This window comes from Rutidosis leptorrhynchoides, chromosome 11 (assembly GCF_046630445.1).
Source record: "Rutidosis leptorrhynchoides isolate AG116_Rl617_1_P2 chromosome 11, CSIRO_AGI_Rlap_v1, whole genome shotgun sequence".
Lineage (NCBI taxonomy): Eukaryota > Viridiplantae > Streptophyta > Magnoliopsida > Asterales > Asteraceae > Rutidosis > Rutidosis leptorrhynchoides.
Window position 1 is genome coordinate 235,600,837 of NC_092343.1, and position 12,135 is coordinate 235,612,971.

The 12,135-nt window shown below is 32.4% G+C and overlaps 1 protein-coding gene across 1 annotated transcript; it reads right to left on the minus strand.

Moving 5' to 3' along the window:
* Positions 1-3,513: 3,513 nt before the first annotated feature.
* LOC139875454 (uncharacterized) lies at positions 3,514-5,700 on the minus strand. Its single transcript, XM_071862789.1, has one exon. It carries the CDS (start codon positions 5,698-5,700, stop codon positions 3,514-3,516), a length of 2,187 nt encoding a protein of 728 aa, XP_071718890.1.
* Between the last annotated feature and the right edge of the window lie 6,435 nt (positions 5,701-12,135).

Consider the following 12,135-nt stretch of genomic DNA (forward strand, 5'->3'; position numbering starts at 1 on the left):
ATATGTAACCTACCAACATCCAGATTGTACAACACTTATACACCAAAAGTAACTACAATTGTTTAAATCAACAAACTAAAGATAAAAGTTTTGTTGCTCCAGATTGTACGTGAGTTCATAATATTGACCAAGAATCGGGCCATTGATTGATCGGTACTCAAGAAAATCGTAAGTAACTGCCAGATTTAGTTTCTTTTTCCCTGTCTCCTGCTTCAACCACCACTGGAATTCATCACCATCATGATTAAAGCAACTCACATAACACCCACTCCTCAGTCCTGGAAGTCCAATAAACTCCTTTGGAAGACGCTAACGAAAAAGAAAATACATATTTAGCCAACGGTTTAACCAAATTGTTATTCTATAATGATAAAGCATAAAACGTTGATATGTAAAAAGATAAGACAGGTAGTGTACCACCATTTATCAGTTGAATGTTAAAATTTAAAAAGATAAGAAGCGTACCAACAAGTTACCAGACGGTATTTTGATAATTACAACACGTTCAGGATGTAGATGTTGTTGAGGCATTGGTTCATCTTCTGAGGTATCACTTTCGGTATCACTGTCTGAACTGTCATCAATGTAAATGATTTCAGGAATGGATCGGGAAGTTGATCCTCTTTCCCAAGTTGTAGAAACATCATCATCCTTCAGCTGAAAAGTTAATAAACAACCCTTTTCTACACCAAGGTGATCATAAATCACCAGCTCAAGATTTTTCGAATCAGTTGCATAAAAGACCATGCAATCACCAGACGCCACTTTAAGGTCTGTAAGCAACTCAGACCATCCTTCCCACATGACAACTTCATCTTCAACTAAGAGTACCACCCCCCTTTTGTTGTACCATCTTTGAAAGTGAACAATCATTTGTTGTTTGGGTCCAGAGTTTCCAAAAGTAGTTGTTAACCATTCCTTTGGCAGTATCTACATCCAATAAAAAATAATGTTATTTTTGTTAAAGAAATATAAAACTAATTTGTTAAGATAATAATCATGTACACATACTAAATGTGTGTTACATATGCGAGAGCGAAAAATTGACCATACCATTCCTGGTTCATTTGGATTGTTGACGAATTTCATGAATGAAGGGAAACGTCTGTATGGAGCATTTTCATACACTTTTTCCTGAATTCGAGTCAATACACAGAAAGATGTGAATGGATCAAAAAAATTCTTTTGAAACAGGTCAGGTGAGTAAATAGCTAACTCGTAGTTTCTTTTGTCGATTCTAGTCATTAGTAGGATATCACCTTCTCCAATATCAAGATCATTCATGATCTTCAACCAGCCATCGCCAAGTATCATACAGCTACGATCATTCATCGAAAATGTAACTTCAGATTTATATCCTAGCAGGGTGTGGATGATAACAGAATGTCTTGGAACCATGGTATCATAATGGTCAACATACCATTCATGTGGCAAAGCCTGTAACAAAACATAATAACCTGATATGTCTTACAATGGTTTTGCTTTATAAAATATATAATTTTAAGGTTAAAACAGAAACAAAACAATACCAGTTCAAGCTTATCTGCTAATCGTATTATGTGGATGAACGATGGTGGACGATTGTAGGTAGCCATAAATGACAACGTCAGAGATTATTTCTGCTTCTGTAAAATAAACATATATGTACATATCAGTTATGTAGGTAACAATAATAATTATGGTCAAATTAACACAACTAGATTTAGGTATAATAGTCTGATATTTAGGGCATTTCGTCTTTAACACAAAATATATTAGACACTTTCTGCAGCATCTATTAACCACTTTTAAACCCTAATGTGTCCATTTTGCTGAATAATCTAAGACAAAATGTGCATGTATATAACCTAATATTCGATTATTGTTTCCAAATCACACAACTCGATTCAAGTATAATAGTATGATTTTATGGTCATTACGTCTATAACAAGAATATTCGAGTAAAGAACAACTAGATAACTAAAAAAACCATTTGTACCTGCATTTGAGATGATCCTTCAGCCGTGAGGACGAAATCGATTTCGTTCGTCAAATAATCGCCGTTCTATGATGATGGAGTAGGGTGTTTCCGGTGGTTTGATAATGAAGTGGGATGGTTTAGGGTATACGAAGAAGTTGGATGGTTTTGTGATCGCGGTTTGTTCCCGATATTAATATTGAAAAATGTGCATATATATGTTTATATATATATATATATATATATATATATATATATATATATATATATATATATATATATATATATATATATATGTGTGTGTGTTTTAGAATTATTTGTATTGTATAGATTGGTATTATTAATTTAAAAGGTAATAACATAAAGTAAATTCTTCATGGTAAAAAAAATTAACAAAAAAAAATTAACAAAAGACATAAAAGACATGTTGCATAAGTCATTAAAAAATATACTCATGGGTGTAAAAAAAAAAGGTAATCAATCATATGTTTTAACAATTTTTATGTGTCTGCAACCTCGTCTCCTTCCTCAGGGTCTTCTCTAAAGTAGATTGTATTATTTCCAACAGCAACTTCATTCAAAGGTTGAACACTGACTGAAAATGGCGGTAACTCGTCAAATTGTACGTACTCATCCTCATCAACAACGTTCCCGACACCAATAATCCGTCGTTTTCCATACTGAACCACATGCCATCTAGGATCCTTTAGGTCTTCGATAAAGAATACTTGAGTAACTAGTTTTGCTAGAATGAATGGTTCTTCTTTATATCCATTGGTGGAAAGACTAACAGTTGTAAAACCATCTTCATCAGCTTGAACACCGCGATCATTATCAACCCACTTACACTTGAACAAGGGTATAGTGTACGAATCACCATAATCTAATTCCCATATTTCTTGAATGACACCATAATAAGATTTTTTAGCGATCCTTGATCTTTCTTCACGATTGACCATGGTGAATTCCGTCGACGAGGCTATCACCGTGACACCGCTATTTTACGTTTTACTCTTCTTATCTTGAGCTTTAGTATAAAAGGTATACCCATTTATGTCATATCCTTGATATTGGAACACATGTTTAGGGGCGAATCTTAAAGCTTCAACCGTTTTATCAATATTTGGAAATGTCCTCCTAACTTTGTCTTTCAACTATTCTGAAAAAAGTTTTTTATGTTGATTTGCCAACCACTTTGCACTCTTTTTAGGGTTTTGTTGTCTCAAGAACGACATGTGTTCTTGTATGAACGGATCAATAGATGCAGTGTGTTGTAAGACATTAAAATGTGCCTCTTGATAATCGGCAACATTTGAATAGCCCGTCTTGCGCCCAAGTGTCCCTTGACCTGATAGTCTTCCTTCATGACAACTTTGTGGAATCCCGACACGTTTAAACCCATCCATATAGTTTGTACAGAATTCGATCACCTCTTCGGATGCATATCCATCAACGATACTGCCTTCTGGTCGATTAAGGTTCCTTACATAACCTTTCAAGATACCCATATATCTTTCAAATGGATACATATACTGTAAGAAAACTGGACCACATACCTATATTTCTCCTACAATATGAGATACCAAATGAACCATGACATCAAAGAAAGAACGTGGAAAGTACATCTCGAGTTCGCAAAGAGTAAGTATGATATCTCTTTGATATTCATCCAGCACATCAGGATCAATCACCTTTGAATGAATCGTGTTGAAAAATAAGCATAGTTTTGTTATTGTGTGTCGAATACGATTGGGTAGAATTCCACGAATTGCAATAGGAATAATCTGGGTCGTTAGTACATGACAATCATGTGACTTCATACCAAGTAACTTCAAATCTTTCATCGAAACCAACTTCCTAATGTTAGCAGAGTATCCTAATGGAACCTTAATACCATGTAAACATTGACAAAATTTAGTTTTCTCGACCTTCGACATAGTATAATAGGCCGGAGGAAGAAACTTGGTGGACCTTCCATCAATATCTTTAGGTTGTAGCTCTGGTATGATATTCATTAATTCCATGTCCCTTCTAACTTTAATTCCATCTTTTGTTTTTCCAGGAATGTTCAACAGTAACCCTATCAAACTTTCACAAACATTTTTCTCAATATGCATAACATCAATACAATGTCGGACTCGTAAATGCTTCCGGTAGGGTAATTTCCAAAAAATAGACTTTTTCTTCCAAATACCTTTGGGAGGACCAAAACCTTTCTTTCCCAACACAACATTTATATTAGCAACTTTGGAGAGTGTAGTTTCTCCATCCAATGGTGGTAGTTTTCTATCCTCTATAGTACCATCAAATAAATCCGAATTTTTACGATACGGGTGATTCTCAGCAAGCTCTCTCTGATGCCCCATAAATGCCGGTTTCTTACAATTTGTGAGCCATATCGAGTAAGTATTTTCCTTACAAATAGGAAATGCCTTTTTCCCCTTCGTACTATATCCAGACAAATTACCATAAGCATGAAAATCATTAATGGTGCAAAAAAGCATTGCCCGTAGTTGGAAGTATTCTTTCTTGTATGCATCATAAACTTGTATGCCGGTACTCCATAATTCCATCATTTCATCAACTAGTGGTTGCAAATAAACATCAATGTCGTTTCCAGGTTGCTTTGGGCCTTGAATCAAAAGAGACATCATTATGTATTTTCTTTTCATACATAGCCAAGGTGGTAGGTTATAAATGCATAGAAGAACATGCCACGTGCTGTGACGGCTACTCAAATCTTCGAATGGATTAATTCCATCTGAACTGAGTTCGAACCTTATATTACGTATCTCATCCCCAAATTCTTCAAAATCTTTATCAAAAATTTTCCATTGAAGTGAATCGGCCACATGTAGCATTTTACCATCATTTTTACGATCTTCAGCATGCCAACGTAATAATTTTGCATCTTTCTCATTCACAAATAATCTCTTTAATCTTGGTATGATAGGCAAGTACCACAATAATTTTGCAGGAGGTCCATTTTCCGACACATCACTATCAACATTATCAGTCGGTTTTCCACGTTCATACCTAGATGTACCACATACCTTACATTGATGAAGGTCTTTGTCTTCATTCCTGTATAACATACAATTATTTGGACAAGCATGTATTCTCTTTATTTCCAATCCCATTGGGCACATTACTTTCTTTGCTTGGTATGTTGAAACCGGCAACTCATTACCTTCTGGTAGCATTTTGTTCAACAACTTTAACAGGCTAGTGAAACTTGTGTCGCTCCAACCATTGTTTGATTTTAAGTTAACCAGTTGTATCACGGCGAAAAGTTTTGTAAAATTCATACAACCGGTATATAAAAGTTTTTCAGCGTCAACAAATAGTTGTTGTAATCTGTCATGATACTTATCAGCAGCATTATCCTCCATATCCAAATCGTCAAACATGTCATCAAAATTAACATTATTGTCACTATTGTATGAATCTTCTTCATTATCGGTATCGTTATCCGAAACAGACGGGTTAAGGTCAGCTAATGACTCACCATGAAAAGACCAACATGTGTACCCTCTCATAAATCCGTGTGTAATTAGATGACTTTTGATATCGGTTGAATCAGCATACCACCGTGCATTTTTGCATTTCTTACAAGGACAACTAATTGTGGTGTTTCCTTTTTCTAGTTGATCAGTCTCGGCAACTGTAATAAATTCATCTACACTATCCATAAACTCAGAGGTAGCGCGACCTATCTCGTACATCCAAGTATTCCGATCCATCTACAAGCAACATTGAAAAAGTTAATACATTATTAATAATATAGTATGTAAAAAGTTGGAAAAGGGACTATAACCCACGACCTCCTCTCTACCAAGCAACATCCTAACCATCTAAGCAATTGTGTTAACCTGACAAATTTACATTTATTTTCTATAAAAATATCACGTATGGTATACTGTAAAAAAAAAAATCCCAAATCAAAATCAATTGAGTTTTTATCGATCATAATCCCGTTACCTCATTATCATTTCTCTTTTGTTATCTGTCTGTGTTCTAAAAAACCGCCAAGTATCCCAAATCACTTGAATCTATAAACCCTAATTGTTTGATACCCTATTCGATTTCTGTTCTATTTTAGATTCGGTCTCTACACGATTCTACTTTGCTACCATGGCTTACACAAAGCAACGTATTACAAGAGAAAAAGAGTGTATTTCAAAGGTTAATTCCTACCATTAATTATAATTAATAATTAATTTTGTATATTTGATAATCTAAATTTATTAATTTTTTTTTTGTTCAGAAAAACATGAATATTATTGTCGCGCAATTAGTCTTTGAAATGGGTTTGGTTATGAGTTCGGTCAATTTCCTTGTTATTGCATATTTTGTATGTGTGATATGTTTGTTGTGTTATTCATAACACAATAATAAGACTGCATTTGTTTGAAATGATATTAAGGTGTATAAAGCTGTGTTTGTTGTACTATGATCTTAATTTGTATATGCATGTGCTTAGATGTGTATCTTTTCTATTGCAATATGATGTGTATCTTTTCTATTGCATTTTGTGTACAGATGCAACAAAAAAAATAAAAAAAGAAGTGTAGATAAACTGAAAAAGAAGTCAGATGTTGTTCAGTTGAAGATTGAATTTGACGAGTTTGGCCAAGCTATTGGAAAAAACCAAGCTATTTTTTCGAGCAAAATTGGCGTTTTAACTAGGAGCACTTGTGATTTCCTTGTAAAGGATTGGAAGCATGTGTCTCCTGATCAGAAACAAACTTTATGGAGCAAAATAAAGGTATTAAAATGTCATGCCCCGTCCAAAATCTTCCTGAACGAATACAATAACATCTGGTACCATCACGATGAACTGACTTCTATATGCCATAAACGACTTCATGTAATATCTTTAACAATGAGCAAATGCACAGCGGAAGATTTCTTTCAAACCTGAGAATAAACATGCTTTAAAGTGTCAACCAAAAGGTTGGTGAGTTCATTAGTTTATAGTAATCATTTCATTTTATCATATTAATAGACCACAAGATTTTAAGTATTATGATAAACGTGCAGAAGTCCCATTCCAACTGCACAAGAAAAATATCATTCATATGAAGAACACCTGGTGAGGATTCCAAAATAATATAGTAACCATCTATGCCGGTCTTTCACCCCACGGCTGAATACATGTGCCTTCAAAATATAGAACCTCTGTGCCGGTCTTTACACCCCACGGCTGAACACATGTATATAAAATATAGGCCAACCGGTGCCAAAATGTCATAAATAATAAACCATTCATATCAACCAACCATCTCATAGCAGGCATTTCGCATCGTACTAGAGATAAAAATCATTCATATCAACCCCAATCCCAGATAATTCTATCATAGAATGCAGTTAAGGTACTTGTGTCTATTGTGTCAAACATTTATAAAAGCGCATGTATTCTCAGTCCCAAAAATATATATTGCAAAAGCATTTAAAAAGGGAGCAAATGAAACTCACCATACTGTATTTTGTAGTAAAAATACATAGAACGACATTGGACAACTAAACAATGCAAGGTTGGCCTCGGATTCGCGAACCTATACCAATTGTATATCTATTAAAACATATACTCGTAATCGATTAATTTTATTTATTATTAATGATGTATTTGTTATATTAATAAACTATAAGTTTCATTATTTATTTATATTTTCATTTTATATAAACATATGTTAATATAGTTAAGTTAGGTGTACTATATTTATATATATATATATATATAATCTTTATTTTTATACTTATAATCTTAATTATGTCGTTAAAACTTTTATTTTTAGTAATCATAATTATTCTATTAATTAAAATATAGATAATACTGATAATAATAATAATGTTAGTTTTAATAAGAGTAAAATAATAATTTTAACGAAAGTGATAATCATACTACAAATAATAATAATAACTATGATGATAATTAGTTTACTACTAATAATAATTTCAATATTAGTAATAATAATAATACTAATCCTAAAAATAATATTAATAATAATCATACTCACGTTAATGATAATCATACTTGATAAATGACAATAATAAAATTTTAACATTTATAATAATAACAATACTAATAATAACTAAAATTTATATATAAGGAACTACCTTCCAAGGCTTTTATAAAAAGAGTTGCACCAAATCAGAATCGAACCCGAGACCTCTCGTTAACCGACCCAACATCCAAACCATCCAAGCTACAACGTCTATCTGTTTTTATCTCGTTCGATATTATATATATATATAACATCTCACATAACCATCCCTTCCATAACATCATCGATCATTATCAATGTAACATTATCATGACAATTCATCTAATCTTCACCATCAACAGTATGTGTGTGTGTTTGAGTTGTCAACGATCAAGAATCAAAACAGAATTCGTTGGTTTATTAAGGAGTGGCCAAAATAAAAAAAAAAAAAAAAAATGGCAGCCCAAATCTTTAAATCAAATTCTCGGTCCAAAATCCAAAACCGAATCCTGGCTTAAAGTGATTGAATTTATTATATAATTCGAAAAAAGAAAAAAAAATAAATAAAATATATAGCTGGATGTTATTAGGTGTTGTGGGGTTCGATTTCTTTTTCCTTTTATAAACAATGGGGTTCTCTTTTGTGTCGGCCATCAAACAAAGATATCATTTACTCAACATTTAGAACATAGCTTATCATCTTAAATTGCTCCCCCATCACTTATCATCGAAAGGAAAAAAAAAAATTAAACAGGCTGCAGTAGTAGTACAACGGTAATGGTGTAATGGTGGTTTTGTGTCGAACGAAAGAAAAGAGAAGGAAGAAAAGTATAGCAGTTGCAGGTTCATTTCTTAGTAATATTATGCTTTTGGGTCGTGATTGACGAGACAAAACAAAACAAAAATCAGTAGCGGGTTAGCGTTTGAAGAAGAGTAAAGGTAGTGATGTTCAAAGGTGGTGAAGGTGTTGATGGTTGAAGGTCGGTTGATGGAGAGGGTGACAGTGGTGTTTTTAGAGTGATAGTAATGAAAGTGATGGTGGCGCCGGTGGTGGCCGGTTGAGAGTGGCGACAGGAGGTGGATGGACGGTGACGGTTGGTTTATGGGTTCGGTATAGCTGCAATAATAAAAAGATATACAACGGAAGTGACTTACATAAGATGGTGGCGGTTTAATGGTTAGTCGATGGTTCTTGATTCAAGCAACTCAACAAGAAAGATCATGGATTTGATGATGTTGGTTCAAGCAAGACAATAAACATGGACGGTTAGTCGAATGGTGGTGGTTTTGAGTTTAGTTCATCAAGTAATAATAATATGTATGTGTGTTGTTGAAGAAGAAGAAGATGATATGTTTGTTATATTCAATTGAAGGGGTCGACAAGTATCAGAACACAAACAGGGTTCTTCAAACAAGAAGAAGAAAACAAGAAAAATAAAGAAAAAAGTGAAATTGATGGCTAACAGAATTTGGATCCTCTCTGTGATTACTATTTTTGACTTGTAATAATAGACAGAAACAAAATAAATAAAGTTTGATTGTGAGTGCTAACAAATTTGAGTAATCCATTTGTTTTATATCAAATTGAGTTGACAGAATGAATTCGTTGGTACAGAAAAAATAAATAAATAACAAAAAAAAAATAAAAGGAGAGAGGTACTTCTAACAGATTTTGTTTGATAGCTTATATGGAAATCGATATAGCACAATTTGAGTACAAATCATGAGCAGTGATAAAGCTAAAGTGGTGGTGATTGATAAGTGTAATTGGAATCAAATATATATATCTTACATATGATATTTATAATTATTATTAATAGTTAATAATTATAATTATATTAATAAAAATCTAAATACAATTAATAATAATATTATGATCAATATAACAAAAGTAATAATAATAATCAGTTATGATAGAATTTATAATAATAATATTATTAATGATAATTATAATAATAATACTGATTATATTATTTTTGATATTAATATTATTAATGATAATATTTATATATCAAATTTATATATATTGGAACTAATTAATATAACCAACACAATATTAATATGAATATTAACAATAATATTATATCAACTTAAACTCATCAACCTTATATATATATACATACCTTATATAATAATATTAAGGTTACAATTATACTTCATTTTATTAGATCGTAAATATACTTTTAATAAGCCTATAACTTATATAACTCCTTTTCGGATCACCTTTTATTTTAAAATTACGTAAGTTCGTATTTAACTTACTTAATATCAATCGGTATATCAAAGGAGTATTACAATCATTCAAAATTTATTTTTTAATATATTTTATTTATATATGGCTATGTCCTAAATAATAATAACATATATTATTTTATTTTACATTATTAATTCTAACAATTACTTCATGAAATATTTCATTTTATATTTCTAATTATTATTTATATATATTTTCACACATATCTATTTACAATTAATTGTTCGTGAATCTTCGAGCATAGTCAAAGGGTATTTGATTGCATGAATATAGATTTCAAAACTTTCGAGACTCAACATTACAGATTTTACTTATCGTGTCGGGAACATATAAAGATTAAAGTTTAAATTTGGTCGGAAATTCTCGGGTCATCACATAAAATCTAAGATTTTATTTAATTACTTTTTATTTATATATGTTACAACATTCAACACTTACATTAGTTTAAGTTATACAGGAGCTTCATAATATTGAAGACGATTTTGCACGAAAAACAACACTGCAAAAATGCAACACAGCGTTTACGAGATTCAAGTGCAATTTAAGAAAGTATATGGATGAAGGCAAGCTTCCTTATGTAGAAGTAAAAGATTACGATTTCATAACTCCAAAAATATGGGAAAAATTTTGTGAAATCGAAGATACGCCTGCTAGACGAATAAGTGCTAATCATGTGATTTGTATCAGGTTTGGAGGTACATTGTGATATTGTAACAATTTGAAAAAAGGCATTTAATCACATTAAAACTGTGTAGGAACTAAGAGAAAAAGGCAGGCAAGACGCTTTCAAAAATACTAAAGAAAAGTATGCTCGAGTTGGTTGTTCGGGATATCGTGGGAAAAAAGCACAATGGGATACAGAAGCAAATGATCCTCATAAACGTACACCATACCACAAAATCAAAGATCCTGTTGCGAGGTATTACGTGCTGGGCAGGATGAAGCCGGATGACAAAGGGAAGACGGCAGTAGAAACATTTGCGTCGCTTATAGATACAACTGTAAACTATTTATATTTGAATTCTTAGACTAACCAACTCATAATTTTTCTATAATTGATTACTTGTATTTTTTTCCAGGTTAGGACAGATAAAGAAGGTGGGGATGCCTTGTTAACTCATGTGGGGAAGGAAAACGGTGGTCGAAAAAGGGGTTTAAGTAGCACTATAGGATACATCAAAATCACAAAGAAACAGAAATCACACGATAAAGGAACGAGGGTAACTAATTTAACTGATGTTATTTTTCTTACAATATTTAAATTCTTACTTACTACATTTTATATTTCATGTTTGCTAATCAGAAGTGTCAGGAAAACCAAAAGCATGATGATGAAGAGGATGTTGTTGATGAAGATAATGATGATGATGAAGAGATTGATGATGATGAAGAATATGTAGATGATGAAGAGAAAGATGATGATGAACACGATGTTGATGAGAAGTCTGATGATGAAGATGATGTTGATGATGAAGAGAAGTCTGATGATGAAGATGATGGTGATAATGAAGTGGAAGGTGCTAATGAGAAGTCTCGGGAAAAGGAAAAGTGTGATGATGAAGAGGATGAAGAGAATGATGATGATGAAGAAGATGTTGATGATGATGAGAGTGATGAAGATGAAAAGGGTGTTGATGAGAAGGCTGATAATGAAGATGAAGGTGATAATGAAGTGGAAGGTGCTGATGAATGGGCTCCGGAAAAGGAAAAGAGTGATGATGATGAGGATGTTGATGATGAAGATAATGATGATAATGATGAAGAAGATGTTGATGATGAAGAGAATGATGAAGATGAAAAGGATGTTGATGAGAGGGCTGATGATGAAGATGAAGTGGAAGGTGCTTGTAGTGACCCGAACTTTTCTGAACTTTTCTGAACTTTTCCATGATTATATATTAAATGAAAACTATAATTGCATGATTAAATGTTTCTGA